General features: G+C 33.4%; 3 protein-coding genes across 3 annotated transcripts; 2 read left to right on the plus strand and 1 right to left on the minus strand.

Moving 5' to 3' along the window:
• Positions 1-1,209: 1,209 nt before the first annotated feature.
• On the minus strand, positions 1,210-5,167 carry LOC125864612 (DNA-directed RNA polymerase III subunit 2-like). The gene is made up of 2 exons (XM_049544634.1): positions 3,596-5,167; positions 1,210-3,093 (listed from the first exon to the last, which is right to left on the minus strand). The coding sequence occupies exons 1-2, from the start codon at positions 5,165-5,167 to the stop codon at positions 1,210-1,212; spliced, it is 3,456 nt and encodes a 1,151-aa protein (XP_049400591.1).
• Positions 5,168-8,721: 3,554 nt separating this feature from the next.
• On the plus strand, positions 8,722-11,173 carry LOC125865330 (peroxidase A2-like). Its single transcript, XM_049545532.1, has 4 exons — positions 8,722-9,058; positions 9,292-9,489; positions 9,842-10,007; positions 10,584-11,173. Exons 1-4 carry the CDS (start codon positions 8,828-8,830, stop codon positions 10,997-10,999), a joined length of 1,011 nt encoding a protein of 336 aa, XP_049401489.1. The 5' UTR covers positions 8,722-8,827; the 3' UTR covers positions 11,000-11,173.
• Positions 11,174-13,227: 2,054 nt separating this feature from the next.
• On the plus strand, positions 13,228-15,565 carry LOC125865042 (uncharacterized). The gene is made up of 2 exons (XM_049545195.1): positions 13,228-13,426; positions 13,880-15,565. The coding sequence occupies exon 2, from the start codon at positions 13,965-13,967 to the stop codon at positions 15,216-15,218; it is 1,254 nt and encodes a 417-aa protein (XP_049401152.1). The 5' UTR covers positions 13,228-13,426; positions 13,880-13,964; the 3' UTR covers positions 15,219-15,565.
• Positions 15,566-16,533: the final 968 nt, after the last annotated feature.

Consider the following 16,533-nt stretch of genomic DNA (forward strand, 5'->3'; position numbering starts at 1 on the left):
AATATTGCCTATTTTATGAGATTCTGAATAAATATTTTTCTTTTCATATAGAAAGAAAAAACACTTTGAACACCGCAGAACACTTTGACTTAAAAGGAGTGTTTGTTTCTAACTATATTTAGAGCCTGTTTGAGTCAAAGTATGAATTATGAAAAAAGACAAGTATGATCAATGATGTATTAAGATTATTTTATGGATAGAAATTATTTTTAATAGCTACTGCAAAAAAAAAAAATGTTTTTATTAAATTAAAATGTATATATTCAAATTTTAAATCAATATTATACTTTTTTGGAGGGCTAAAATCTTTAATTATTATTTTTTCTTTTTCTAATCTTGCAAAAATATTGTTGTTATATTTTTTCTAGTTGTGCAGAATAATACGTGATATAATAAATAAAATAATAATACATAAACGTAAAATAAAACATACTAATAATTTATTATATAAAAATAAAAAATAAAATAGAAAACTTTTGAATGAAACTTAACCAAACTTATGAGATATGATAATTAATTAATAAGTGATATATTGGTAAATGTGTATGTAGGTAAGGATATTTTAGTCTTGAAAAAAATAATTTCTTGCTTGTGGTTTTTTTAAGAAGCAGACTTCCTTAACCACAGAAAACAACCATTTTTTGGTCATATATATTTTCTGAATGCTCCCAACATACTGTAGTTGCAACATCAGCTACAAGTCAATCTATGACAAGAGCATATTTTTCCTTCAGGTGATATCTATGCAAACAGTCACTCTACCTCCTAAAAAGGAGTAAAGTCAGCGTACAAGCGTACATCATATCCTTGTCAGACCATACTTGTGGGATTACATTGGGTATGTTGTTGTTATTATACGTGAGCATATTTCAAACGTTGAAAATGCAAGGAAGATAGGAAGTTATCAATCCATCGTCATATTGTCATACGAGCTCTCTAATATGCACCAGATCGAGTACTGCTCAGGCAATACAATATCAAACTACTGCAAAGAAGTGCGCCTGCTCCATATATTTTGCATCAGATACAGAGACATCATTGTATCTTATGCTACATTCAATAGAAGCATGGTAATCATCTTATGAAAAAAACAAAATGTGATGTTATAAATAAAAGTACCAAGAAGAAACATAGGCAATTAGAAAAGTAAGGTCAATTGTTAAGGAACGACAAAAAATTAGCGAGAAGCTAATAGATGTGACAGTATAATCAAGCTTCCGTTAGTTTCAATCGTGGAACAATGTTCATTGATTGGAGCTCCTGGAATAGCAGCTTGCAAGCATAAGGCAACTTCAAAGTAGACATGTTTTCCCCGTTCTTACACATGGAACAAATGCCAATCTTCAGCTTGTAGTTGTAATATCCCAATAAACCACATTTTCTGCAAACCTGAGCTTCGAATGGATCACTGGAAAGCATCAAGCGCTCGTGTATTAACATACTTGCACCATATGCAATCAAACAATCACGTTCCATTTCTCCCACACGTAAACCTCCATTTCTACTCCTCCCTTCGGTAGGTTGTCTTGTCATCATAACACGAGGTCCACTCCCACGAGCATGCATTTTGTCTAGGACCATGTGTTTCAGCTTTTGGTAATATATTGGCCCCATGAAGATGTATGCTTGTAGTGGCATACCAGTAATGCCTGAATAAATGAAATCCTTGCCATTGTAGCTAAATCCATGCTTTACCAGAGTTTCACTGATAGCATCAACCGTATCTGCATGACCACTGGATTCTCCGAAAGCACTGCCATAATGAAACCTACTACACGAAACTCCAGCTTTACTTCCAAGAAGCTCGATCATCTTTCCTACTGTCATTCGGCTTGGAAATCCGTGAGGATTCATAATAAGATCAGGGCAAATGCCACGTTCAGAAAACGGAAGATCTTCCTGTTGTACAATGATGCCACAGACTCCTTTCTGCCCATGTCTGCTACTAAACTTGTCACCAATCTCAGGCCTACGGGTCTGACGGATCATAAATTTGATACTTAAATTGTTGTTTTCATCAGAGTGAAGAGCCACTCTGTCAATGACAGTTGGCTCCCCTTCAGTACCTTTATAAGTTTGTCTACTTGACTTATATGCACTATCCGGCAAGCCCATAGGAGATGTGACTTGTGTTATCGTGACTGTAGGGGACTCCTTGTTGATATAGATATCACGATTTCGAATAATTTCTCCTGGGGAAGCTAATCCATCATCATCCAGAATTTGCATCTTCTCTGCTTCATTACCTTGACGTTGTGGTTTAATTAGCCTATCTGATGTGAGATTCTTATACTTCTGACATATGGCTGCATATTTTTTCATCACTATGCAACGCCCAAAACCTCGATCTAAAGAAGACTTGTTCATTACTATTGCATCCTCAATGTCATAGCCACTATAACTCATCACAGCAACAGTAGCGTTCTGCCCAGCGCCTAGTTTATCATATCCAACCAACTCAATTATTCTTGTAGTCAGTAAAGGGCGTTGAGGATACACCAAAAGGTAGAGCAAACCATCCATCCGATTCAATTGGTTGTAGGCAATGTTTCCCATAGCTTGTTTACCCATTGCACACTGATAGGTATTCCTAGGGGACTGATTGTGATGAGGATAAGGTATCAAACCAGCACAAACACCTAAGATTGTGAAAGGCTCAATCTCAATATGTGTTGTATCTGGTGTTGCCTCCTTTTCGTATAGAGCAATCAATGAGTTGTTCTCCTCGTTGACATCAAGATATTCTATCAAACCATCTCTTAGAAAGCTGTTGAAGTCACGCACACCATCCCTCAACTCATTCATATGGTGCTCCTTGATCCTAGAAACACCTTTTTCAGCAATTACAAGTGGACGACAGACACGTCCACCATCTGAAGCAATGTAGACACAGCACTGCTTATCATTCACAAAGATGCTTACAAACTCCCTGATTCGACCAGCCCTCCGTAGCTTCCTCATTCCATTAGCAAAACGCTGGGGACTCTTGTGCTTCCCTAGGATAAGTCCATTTAATATGATGAGATAAGAATTTGGCGTGTGAAGTTCTGCTGCTGAAAGTTGTTCCAAGTCCTCAACACCCAAGTCGTAGCACTGTTCCATCACGTAAAAGTTCAGTTGCATGTTACAGAAATGAAGTAGGAACTTTACTTACTTATACTAGCACAAACTGAGAAGTTGGATTTTGTTATGGTTATTAACACAAATACAACAAAATAGGAAGTTATTTATGTTTAATATCAGGACCTTTCTGGGAACACTGTTCCACCAAGTACTTGCAACCTCTCACCATCAATGTACCGTGTAAATCGGTCCATTAAGACCTAAGGAGATGATAACAGTATCACTTTCTTTAAGATCACCTTGACGACTTGACTCTTACCAACTCTCTACGGACTAACAGTAAAAACACTTCATTTTTAAGCAAAAACTTCAGTAGAAGCCCCATTGGCACATAAATTGTAACATAAGCAACTGAAAACATTACCCTAGCTATTATATTCAATTCAGCAGCAGTATATATGTGGTGAAAATTGTTTGGATTATTACACACTTGAATAGGAGGCAGGAGAAACATAAATTATAGAGACTGTACCAAAGACATAATTGGGCGCGCATCCTCATCTGTCGTAACATGAGTCATCAAGGCCAGATTTTTCACCAATCCACAAGCTTCACCTTCTGGAGTATCACAAGGGCAGATCATGCCAAACTGGCTAGGTTGCAGTGCTCTAGGACCACTAACTTTTCTAGACTTCTCGAATTGTGGTTTGATCTTCGTCATGTAGCCCAATGTTCCAATGTATGATAGCCTAGCAAGAACCTCAGTCATGCCTTTCCTGTGCATCCTAAATCGTTTAATATCCCAGTTGCCCGTAGATAGGGTTCTCTGCAATTCAACAGTAATTCTGTTGCTTTTCTTTACATGATATAACAGGTCGGAAGATTTGGAGCTAGCATCAAATTCCCTCCTAACTTCATCATTCATCGTCTTGAACAAATCTTCAAAAAGGAGAGATAGTAGCTGACCGGAGAGCTCCAATCTTTTGTTCCCCACATAGTCCTTGTCATCCATTGCATCCTTGTTTAAGATTGCTTCCATCATGCGCCTCATCATTACTGCAACATATATGCATTTTTTGCGGAAATTATGTTGATTGACTGGAACATGTGCAAGAAACATGTCACGAAGAATACTCAAAGCTCGGGCTCCCTTCTCAACTGGAGCAGTATAATATGAAGGCATTGTAAGCATCTTGTCACTCTCGAGGAACTCCAGTGCTTGATGTTGTGTAAACAACTTGAGATCTGCACACTCCTCGATTGATGGCAAAAGCAAAGCACTATACCGAGGATCTCTTCCTATCATTTGCACAACCTCTTGATCACTCTCCATTCCCATTGCCTTCATGACAACCATTATGGGGACCTTGGTTTTGAACATATTCAACTCTAAGTATACCTTTTCTTTCTCCATCTTTATAATTGTTTTGCTCTTTGTTTTTTCTGTGCTGCAGATAACAGATGCTTGTACACAACCTTTTCTATCTGTATCGATGATTATCCTGTTCTTCGAGAGCTGCTCTTGAATTAAAATTACCTTCTCTCTGCCATTGACAATAAAATATCCTCCCGGATCAAGTGGACATTCCCCAAGTTTTGCTAGTTGTTCTTCATCTTTCTCATAAAGCACACACAAACAACTTCTTAGCATAATAGGCATTCGTGCAATGACAACATCCTTCTGCGTTAACATTGATATCTGCCCGTTCCTTGTCATTGTGTAATCAACTGTGACAAAAATTGGAGCTGCATAGGTAAGGTCAGCTAGTCGACATTTTTGTGGACTTAGTTTCTCCCTTACACCATCATAAGTCATCGATGGTTCACCAATACGGACATCTCTGTACCTAAGATAGATATTAGGATCGCGTGTACTTGATCTAATCTCATGATTTGCACGTACAATCTTCTTTATATCCGTCTTAACCAAGTAATTGAACGAGGCTAAGTGTTGCTTCACCAATCCTCTCACCTTTAGGAATTCTGGAATAAGTTGATACTTGTCCACCGAATTCTTAATAGGAGAAGCAAGGTACTGCTTGTCAATTCCGTTGCTCAAGTTGTTACTCTGACTGGACATAGTAGAATCACAATCCATACTCATTGCCAATCAACTGTCCTGCAGAACAAAACTCGAAACAATAAGATTGTGGCAACAAAGAGCTAGGATCAAAGTCGAAAAAATGCAAGATTGATGTCTTTTTACCCTGCCACAACAAGATATAGAAGAGCACAATGTGTATAAGGGGCAAACTCAAGAACAATCACAAGCAAATCTACAAGTATCACCATTGACTTTCACTAGCAACTTGTATCAAGAAAGCAGGTACACACAAGCATCAGAGGCGAATCAATGATTTGAAGTTTATGGAGTCCAACAGCGATCTCAAGTTAATATACAATAATAATAACTAAATTCTCGTTCAAATATTTCTATATATATAATGAATATTTTGATATACATACAAGTTTTGAGCAAAAGTTATTGAGTTTCAATGAAACCACATGTAGCGTGTATACATACATGTATTCTACCCTCTAGATATACAACACACGCCAGGATTTTTCACTAAGATCGGGTTCAAAATATAAAAGTAAACACACGAAGAATTTAAAAGGGTTCAACATGTAATGAATTTAATCATGCATAAACAGTGTAATTTTCTGTCAAACCCTACCTAGCTACACCCCTAAACACACTACACACAACAGTGATCACATATTGCTAATAATTATTTTGATAATTAGGTCTTTGATTCCTTCTAGCAAATTCTCATACTTTACATAAGAGTTTTAGTCTTTTATTAGACAAAGTTGAAACATTCAAATTGCAAAAATACGAATCTACTGGTATCAAAACATCAACAACTACGAGTTCGACTAAATTCAATATGTACAATATTTTATTCAGAATCCTGACTTTGCAATGAAACTAAAAAAAGAAGTTAGAAGCTTACAATTTCAAGTCGCATACGTACATAGCAAATTGTTAGAATTTTGTCACAAATAAAAGTTTGATATATAAGAACAAAAGTTAGATATTTAAGGAAAGAAAAATAAAAGACCGTGTTGTATTATGCATCTAATTTCGAACCGCACTTTATTAATTTATATTATTTCAAGCCCTAATTATGGATTGAGGCAAAATTCATGTGTTTAGAGAGGAAAAAAGCAAAGAAACCCAATTGAATATAATAGGTATTTGTCATATATATATATAAGGAATAGTTTAGATTTTATAGAGGATGCAATTAAGCAAAGATATTATATACGCACAGATATATATACTTTCGTTATTATTATATGTACAAATACAATGTATTTCGTTATCACAAAAATATTATATGCACGTGTATATAATGTATTTCACTATTACTATGCACGTGAATACAGAATATTCAACTATGTATTGAAATCAAAATGTTGTTAAGTTTCATAATTAAGTAAAAATTCGTTATTTTTAGTAAATTTGGATTTTGAATATGAAGGCTACTTCGAATTTTTAGACAAAAAGTGTTATTGAGATATGGAATATCCTTATAGGATTTCATATACATTTTAATAATTAATCAAGTGACTAAGTTAACTTGAAAGTGAAATTATTATGTGAAGAGTATGTTATGATCGGTCCCGATGAAGTTAAATCACTTATGTCATTAATTCATCTTCTTTTAATTAGCGCGTAATGAAACTCCTTTTCTAGCAAGGTTTTTTTAAAAGTTAATGTTTTGATTGGGTAATTATTTGAATTAACTATTTTCAACTTTCAACCTTAGCTTGTGTTGTCTTGTTAAGTTTCAAAAATCATTTTTTAAAATCGTGTCAATTCAGATTATGTCACATAAATTATGATGAATGGTGTAGAAATTAGCACGCTAATTATAGGATAAAAATTCTACATAGGCCTCAACTTTATATATTGGATTATTTAACAAGAAGATATCAAAATGTTTGTATACAAAGTTACAGCTACTAATTACCATGAATTTTTTTTAACTTTGATATTAACTTCTAAAAGTAATTAACCTTTTTTTAAAAATGAAATTCGTACTGTTTATTCATTGTTAGAAGAGTAAATACAAAGCTCATAAATTCATAATCTTTGGATAATCAAACAGTTAGTCAAATAGGGTAATTAAAAGCGTGAACCTCAAATCCGTAATTCTAACTTAATCTTAATTTTAGTTAAGTACAAATTACAATCCAACTATGTAATAGTAATAATCGATCAAGATGTTTTAGATTCGAACCCTATGAATCACAGGCGGAGCAAGAATTTAAAGTTCAATTTACAGGTTTAGGATTTTATAGTTCTTTTCTCGAGAATAGAGTGAGTCGTGCTTGATTAACCCTCCAATGTGAGACTCTGCACGAGTCCAAATATAATCTAGCCCCAATACGAATATCAGACACCAAATGGAACCCACCAAAAGAAGTACTCCATTTTCTTTGTTTCAAATAGAAAAATCTTTAATTCTAATTTTTCACATGACATGTTTAAAATCACAAGATTAAAAGACATTATGATACATTTCTATATATCGTTAGTTTAAGAGCACGAGATTCAAATATTTTCATTACTTTCTCAAACTTCATGTCAAATCAAAATCAGACAAATAAATTAAAACGGAAGAAATAATAATAGTAATCTTTTCCGTGTTAGAATCACTAAATACAATTTAGTGTCTGAAAAGGAACCAAAAAGATCCACACTTTGATTTCCTTTAATTATGGAGAATCTTCTTCAATACTTTATGCGAAAAAAAAATAATTAAAATTTGAAGAAGTTGTTAAGATTTTACTAATGTTAGAATAATTATCATATTGCTAAATATTACTAGTACATTTGTTTTCTTGCCACTATTTAATTAACAAACAACAAATATTGTAGGAATAGTATTTACTTCTAATATCACGAGAAATACTGTACTCATATATAGAAAAGCAAAATATCCCAAGATCATCAGTTCCCTTTTTTGATTACTTCTGAAGTTGTCAATAAAGGCACTATTTTCCTCTAAACACCAAAATTCAATTGGTATGCGAGATAAAGTGAGATATTTCAAGATTAAATTAGTTCAAAAATTATAATCTTTCGGACAATAACGACCCTTAGGATCATATGATTCACTGTTATCAACATTATAATGAATGAATTTGTATGATTATATAATATTTCATAAGGATAAAGGGAAATTTTAAAGTTAAACATTTTTAGGACGAATAAAGTATACTAATAATAAATAATGAATGAATTGTTATGATCGAGATGCTTAATAATTAAAGGATGGTTTGTACATGAATTATGTCATGATGGTTCATGAAATTATTTATTTGGCTCTAGCTTAGGATTCTTGCTATTGCTATTGTTTAGGGCATCAAATTCGAGTTACAATTTATTCTTTTCAAGAATGAAGAGGTTTTGATCATGATACGTGAGAAGCAAATTAAGTCTTGGACCTAACGCACATGCACCCCAAAAGCTAGCTCATTGGGGAGGAGAATTGTTCAAGCCCTATAATTAAAGAGCCCTTTTTTATCCTCTTTCAATGTGGAACACTTTCCATCAACACCTTCTCTCACATCCTAAATTAGACATTTTTTATTCAGAGTTCTATTGTTCAGTTCAGAGCGTGACATTCAAGGACCACGAGTACGAAATCTTTTAATAACTAGTGTATGTAAATCCTTTCCCTATATATATTGAGGCTATAAGCAAAAGATAGTCTATAGCTTAATAGTTTTCTTGGCCAAATAAATTAAAATGTCTTCTTCTTATTATTATTCTTTTAATTTCTCAGTAATAATAAGCATTTTGCTTGTAGTTTTGAGCTTTTTTTCCAAATCAAATGCTCAGTTGAATTCCAATTTTTATCAAAATAATTGTCCAAATGTTTCGGATATTGTTCGATGTGTTATTCAAGAAGCTTTGCAATCTGATGCACGTATTGGTGCTAGTCTCCTCCGACTTCATTTTCATGATTGCTTTGTTAATGTACATAAATGTTGCCAACATTTTATTATCGAATTTCTATTTCTAAATTTCTTATTGGAGGTAACATATCCAATCATAATTTTGCAAGTTAAAAAAAAGTATAAGACATACATATTAGAACTTTGAGCATGTTCGATCAATTTAGAACTCACAACGAACGTTTAAATTTTAAATTTCAAACTCGCAACGTTATATTAAGGATATTAATTTTTATTTTTTTGGTGAATGATTAGGGATGTGATGCATCAATATTGTTGGATAATAATGCAAAAACAAATATAGTAAGTGAAAAAGACGCAGCTCCAAATGCTAATTCCGTAAGGGGTTTTAATGTTGTTGATAACATTAAGGTTGCTGTTGAGAATTGTTGCCCCGGTGTTGTCTCTTGTGCTGATATTCTTGCTCTTGCAGCTGAATTATCCGTTTCTCTGGTATGTAATATTATTCACTTCTATTAATATAATATAATTTTAAAGTACAAAATACATTCGTGTCAAATTCTTTAAAAAATAGAAGAACCAACAAATATTTTATTGATCTTTTGGTGATACTAGACTTTAATATGTATTTAAAATACTAATAAAATATTTAAAACTTGTTTAAGGAACAAAGACAGAGTTAGAATTTTGAATTTAAATATCTTATGAATTTTTGAAAGGCGGTTTAATTGTTGAATTTTGAATAAAGTATTGATGTATATTAAATGAACTTTCGAACATAAATATAAAATTTTGACCAATATTGTTATTTTATTTTATTTTTGATTATTTTAATGGGGTGCAGGCAGGTGGTCCTTCATGGAATGTGTTATTAGGGAGAAGAGATAGTAGAAGAGCAAATCAAGGAGGAGCTAATATTTCTATTCCTTCTCCTTTTGAAAGCATAAATAAAATTACTACAAAGTTTTCTGCTGTTGGCCTTAGTATTACTGATCTAGTCGCGTTATCAGGTATATATTAGATCATCTAAAAGATAATTATAAGTAAACGTATACAAAAAATAAAAGTATAATATAAAAATGAAATAGGTTATTAAAATATTATATAAAGAATTATGTGTAGCTTTTAATGTATATAAGTTAAATCAATGATTATGACATGTTTGAATTTTGATATAACAAAAATCATTTTTTAGTAATTGATTATCAGAGATATTGAAAACATTTTCTATTAAAAGGGGGTAGACGACTTTTCATATTACTTGATCCAACGACTTATTACACATAGTCATTATTATTAATCTTTAATGTATGTATTTCCATATAAATATTTTTCACTCACAAATCAGTATATCATACTTAACATTTTCACAATATCAACTAGCTATATTTCGATCAATCGTAAATAAGTTAGGTTGTGTATACAAATCGTCGGCTCAATAACTATATATCTATAAAAAAAAAAAAAAAAAGAGTCAAGAATTAGCTACATAATTTATCGTTAGATGTATCATTGTAGTAGCATTTTTATTAATCGCCAAATGTTATGTCATTCGTCGCTAATTTTTATTTTTATTTTGGCATTAGGTGCTCACACATTTGGACGTGCCCAATGTCGTTTATTTAGAGAGAGGCTTTACAATTTTAATGGTACTGGAAAGCCTGATCCAACATTAAACACTAATTATTTAGCCAAATTAATGAAATTATGTCCAAAAAAAGGAAGTAACACTGCTTTGGCTAATCTTGATCTAACAACTCCAAATAAATTTGATAACAATTATTTTGCAAATTTGCAAAATAAAAAAGGTCTTTTGGAGTCGGATCAAAAATTATTTTCCAAAAATGGTGCATCAGAAGTTACCAATATTATTAAGACATTTAGCAGGGACCAAAATGTCTTTTTTCAGAGCTTTGTGGAGTCAATGATTAATATGGGGAATATTAGTCCATTAACAGGGACTAATGGAGAAATTAGATTAGATTGTAAGAGAGTCAATTAAAAGAAGTTTTAGTATTTTTTTAGATTAATCATCTTATGTAACATTATTAATAATTATTTGTGGGTTGTGGCTGTGTGTGATTTCTATTTGATGTGTTTGAACTTTATGTATTTATTGTACTTTTGAAATAATGTGTTTGAAATCTTATGTATATTGGAATTTCAGTGATTTTTTCATACATATATTTAAACATCGTATCGAAAACGTTGAATTTGATTGAGCCAAAGTAATTATCATCTTCATGTATTCGTTCATGCGTGAGGAATCAGACGTACAGTTCTTTTCTTATTGATTATTATTTCTTAAACAAAATTATGTATCACTAAACTCAATATAATTTTAGAATTATATAAATTTCAAAATTTTGTATATCCTGAATCAGAAAAATATTGAATTCGATTGAATCGGTAATTTGTTTCGACTGGACCATGTACCACTGATCTGAAGCCCAATAATTGGGACTTGGGAGCTTAGTTTTCCAAGTCATGGTGGGCCTAAGACACTTTTGCCCAATAAGAGAGTTTTTATTGTTGGTTAAAATAATTTTAAAATACATTTAATATAGTATGATATTATTCATTTTTAGCTAACATTGCATATATATTTTTTCGAAAAGTCTTTTCTTTTTAGCTATTAACAATGTGAAAATTTATTAGCATATTTAATACCTTTTCCTCGAACTAAAATTTAAGTAACACATTTTCAATTTCAAGATGAATGAGTTTGAAGATTTACTATGTCTCACCCATATCATTCTGAAAAACTATGATTATTAAAGCTCATAATTTTTCTTGTGTATTCGTGTTTAGTAAAAATAATTATAAAATTAGCCTGTAGATAGATAAAGATAGTAACAAAATCGACATGTAGATTGACAAAAATAATTAGAACATCACATGTAAATCGACAAAGATAGTTACGGAATTAACATATATACCGAAAAAGATAGTTAAAAAATCGATTTGTAGATTGATAATGATAGTAAGTCGAGCGCACATCAATACTCTATCATCTTCATATTCATCTTATCTAAATTATCCACTCTGATAATTGTTATTAGACTAAAACATTTTTGAAATATACATTTAACATGGTATATTACTATCTGTTTCGAATCAAAACCTATATTATTTTCCTTAACAAATCTCACACCAATAATACTATCCATATACCTTATATAAATGCAGTTTCTCTTCAACTATTAATCGTGAAACCTTGTTCACACGTCCCATTCCATTTCCTTAATCTTTTGCAAATAGAAAATTCAATGATGCGTAAATGAAAATTTCTTCAAACCCCATATAAGAAAAAAAAACTTTAATAGAGAATGCTACCCGATCAAACTCTTACGCAAACACCAGACACTATATTGAAAATCGAAAAAAAGAAAATTTACGGGGTTAAGCAAACTTATACTACTTAATTAGCTATCATATATATAATTTGTTATAATTACCACTCGCGACTAACATTAACCATTAATTACGTGGGATGATTTCGAGTTTTAGTCACGTTTGTACAATTCACCACGTTTGTATAATTCGCAAGTAACAATTGGTCGTTTGATTTGTATTTGTATACGATGGATTGTGTTTGTATATGACGATGATTTTCTTTGGTTTCTCAGTTTTATCACCATATACATTCTATCTTTTTGTGTATAACTTTTTAAAGTTTGTATAAACGTTTAGTTTACGGATTTTGTATAATATAATTTATATAATGTAATTTGTATAATATAATTTATATAATTGTTTTAAGTTCATATGTTTATGTTTGTATCAATTCGTTATTTTGAAATTTATCATATTTGTATAACTCCAGACTTTATATTACTCAATTATACAAAAACGTGTGAATTATACAAACGTACCCTCAAATTATACAAATTATTGCCCCCTCTCGCCTCTACAATTCACCTCTCTCCCACTCTCAGCTCTCTCTTGCTCACCTCTACCCTCCCTCTCCTAATCTCGCTCGTCACTCTTCTCCCTATAACATGTAACTACGAACTGTAATTAGTATATTATAGCTATGAAGCGTAATTAAGCTATTTTGAGTGGCTATATGCGAAAGTTCCCAAAAAAAAGAGTGAAAAGTGGGGCCCACTTGCCTACGTGGATGATGACATGGCATGAATTTGGACACACCAAATTTTGGGAGGTAAGAAAATTACCAAAAAGTTGCTTACGTATGCTTAGACAATAATCCCACCCCCTACGCCTTCACCTTCCTCTGTATCTGAGCTGTTCTCTCTACTTTCTCGGGTTGGAATTAACCCGAATTAGACACTAAAATCTCTCTTTCTCTATACTAGTGGACCAGATCCCTAATTCACTCAGACATGGCAAATCAACTGAAATTTTTGCTAATTTCATAGCAATTATACCTGATTTCTTTCATCAAAATCCAATCTTGCTGCTCAAGGTCTCTTTCTCTCTCTCTCTATCTTTTTGTTTTACTTTGTTAAACAAAAAACCCTAAAATTTAATTTGATTTTAATTTTAGAAAAAAAGGGGTTCTAAATTGTGGGTTTTCAGCTGATTGTAGAACTTTATTCTCATCTAGGTTCACAATCTTAGTGACCCTTTTCGCTTTTCTTGTGTTTAATTGTTGGGTTTTTGTTATTAATGTGATTTACCCAGAAAAGATTACACCTTTATTGGAATTGTTGCTCTAGGTTTTGGTTGTTGGTTATGTTAATTTTTGGGGGTTTTAATTGATTTTGTTCTGACCTGAGAAATGTTAGGGTTTCTGCTCAAATTTTAGCTGCTTGAATTTGGGGTTTGATTTTTCTGAGTGGAATAGTAGTAGAAGTTTGAGGGTTTTCATTTGAAATGATTTAAAAGGGAATCCTTTTTTTTTTTTCATTTGGTATAGTGGGAAAGCTCGAATCTTTTACATGGTTTAGCTTGGAAATTGGAGCTTGTTGTAGTTCTTTATTTTTGTTGTTGGTTGAATTGCCATGGGGGATAGTACACCGAATACGATGAATCTTGATCTGAATTTGGGACCTGTTGAAAGTCCTACTGATGATTCTGAGCCTGTTCCAGCAACATTTCCCATTGAAGATATGAATTTAGAGGATTTGTTAGATGGTTATCGATTTAGGGAAGTTGCTAGGCAAAGGAGGAGCAGATGGCGGTCAGCTTTGAGAAACATTCCTGTTCCTGCAGAAGCTAGAAGTATTGCGATGGAGTTCATTGGTAGGAGTGAATCACAAACAAATGATGTTGTTGCTGAGGAGAGACCCTCGGAGGTGGAAAATACATGCGATAACAATAACGGGTATTCACATGATGAGATTCTGGGGAAAAAAGAAGACAGTGAAAAGGTTACTAGCGAGGAGGGGGGAAGCTTCTTTGATTGCAATATATGTCTGGACTTGTCAAAAGAACCTGTTGTGACTTGTTGTGGTCACTTGTTTTGTTGGCCATGTCTTTATCGGTGGTTACATCTCCATTCAGATGCAAAAGAATGCCCTGTTTGTAAAGGGGAAGTGACTATGAAGAATGTAATCCCAATTTATGGACGTGGAACTAATGTGCGAGAGCCTGAAGAGGATTCAACTCTGAAAATCCCTCATAGGCCTCAAGCAAGGCGTGTCGAGAGCTGGAGGCAGACTATTCAAAGGACAGCATTCACCATTCCAATGGAAGAAATGATTCGCCGTCTTGGCAGTAGATTTGATTTGTCTCAGCTACAACAGCAGAATTCTGAAGGTTCTCATGAATTACCTGAGCGAAGCAGCTCACTGCTCAACCGTATTCTTACTTCCAGGGGACGCAGAGAACAGAATCCTGTTCTGCCTTCTGATGACGTTGTTGACTTGACACAGACCAGTCCAACTAACTCTGATGTGTGGGAAACCCGTCGTCTTTCCTCTCTTTTACTCCGTAGATCAAATTCACATCGAGCTGCTAATTATGCCAATCTTGCTTCTGCCTTTGGTTCTGGTGGAAGGCTGGTTGAGCCATACTTCCGTAGTAGCACTGTGGAGAGAAATCAGGAGCAGCCTCTACCAGTTGAAGATAGAGATTCTGTTTCGAGTATTGCTGCTGTTATACACTCAGAGAGTCAAACAGTGGATACTGCTGCTGAAATAGATTCTAGGGTGTCCCTTTCTACATCATCTTCCAGAAGAAGAAATGATGCTTCCAGAATTTCAGATGTGGATAGTGGAGATTCACGTGCACCTAGGAGGAGGAGGCTAAACTGATATGCGTTCTTCTTATCATGTTCGGCCTCCCAAGCACACCCCTCCCTCCAATTCCCCGTATGTCATTGATATTTCTGAGTTTCTTTAGGCGTATCGGTAGGAAATGTACTCTTTTCCTTGAGTTTCATGATACCTTTTCCAGTTTGCTGCTTAGTCTTCTACCATTAGTTTCCTTATCCGACAGGTCCAAGGTTTCCAGCTACAAGTCGTATGAAAAGAGAAAAAAAAAACTTGTTTAAATAATCGCGCGAATTGTCTTTTACCTCTGTAAATAACCATGCAAATGGTAGTTTTGTTGGTATGCCTGCTCTTGATGTCCTCAATAAATTGAAATTTTATCCATATAATTCATTCCTGTGGCTTACTTGATTTGGTATTTCTGTGAGCATTAAAATGGTGGTGCATCGTATCATTGTGGCTGTACTCATGGAGATAGCAGAAATTATCTCGTCTCTTGACACTCCTTTTTTCCAATATTTGGAAATTCTTGATATTGATAATGTTTTTGGATGTTACTATTTTAAGGATAAATCATCATGTGTATTTTTGAAGTTAACCACCTTTCACAAGTGTAGGACCTCGCTATATTCTTCAATAATTGAAGAACTCTTCTATGCTGTTCTGCATCCCATTGTGCATGTTGCTTTGACTGTTCAAAAATGCCGTCATATGTGTATCGGATCTTTCAAAAGTAGTGCATTTTTGGATGATCCGATAGGGATACTGCAGCAATTTTGGAGAGTCCGAGCAACACCCACAGTATAGAGCTTAAGAGCTTTTCGGACTTTATAATGAATCTTGATTGTTTCTTTTAAGCTCAGCTCATGTTAAGCTTTTGGACTCTTCACTTAATAAATTTAACCTTAGATGTGAACAACATTCATTTGTTTCTTTGTTTCAGAAGCTTTCTGTTATCTTGCATTAATGAATACTAAGATTATTGCAGAATACTATGCCTTAAATCTTTGTTTGTTTCATGATCTTTGGTTGATTTCAAATTCTTACATGAAGGCTGAGGCTTCCTACATAACTAGTTCTTTCATGTCATGAATCGAGGTTTGATGTATTGGTCAATGAAATGCGTTGAGAATCATGATGTTTCAATTCGTAACAAATGAGGCCAAAGAGAAGTATTGATAGGTCTCTCTCGCCTTTAAAGAAGGTCTGTATTTTACATCTTAGACGAATCTTTGAAATGTAAGAGAAAAGTAAATATTTTTGTAAGGTAAAGTACAAGTTTATACGATACATCCGCTTTTAAGTTCGATGATTGCACAATTTGAGGAACAAATTCTTAGAATATGTTGGCCAAAAC

Source organism: Solanum stenotomum, chromosome 5 (genome assembly GCF_019186545.1).
Source record: "Solanum stenotomum isolate F172 chromosome 5, ASM1918654v1, whole genome shotgun sequence".
NCBI lineage: Eukaryota > Viridiplantae > Streptophyta > Magnoliopsida > Solanales > Solanaceae > Solanum > Solanum stenotomum.

Excerpts from the sequence above, each read along its gene's own strand:
- LOC125864612 (XM_049544634.1), bottom strand. The coding sequence starts at position 5,167 with ATGAGTATGGATTGTGATTCTACTATGTCCAGTCAGAGTAACAACTTG. Across the intron at positions 3,094-3,595 it reads CGCGCCCAATTATGTCTTTG|TGCTACGACTTGGGTGTTGA; the intron begins GTACAGTCTCTA and ends GTGATGGAACAG.
- LOC125865330 (XM_049545532.1), top strand. The coding sequence starts at position 8,828 with ATGTCTTCTTCTTATTATTATTCTTTTAATTTCTCAGTAATAATAAGC. Across the intron at positions 9,059-9,291 it reads TTCATGATTGCTTTGTTAAT|GGATGTGATGCATCAATATT; the intron begins GTACATAAATGT and ends GTGAATGATTAG. Across the intron at positions 9,490-9,841 it reads CTGAATTATCCGTTTCTCTG|GCAGGTGGTCCTTCATGGAA; the intron begins GTATGTAATATT and ends AATGGGGTGCAG.
- LOC125865042 (XM_049545195.1), top strand. The coding sequence starts at position 13,965 with ATGGGGGATAGTACACCGAATACGATGAATCTTGATCTGAATTTGGGA.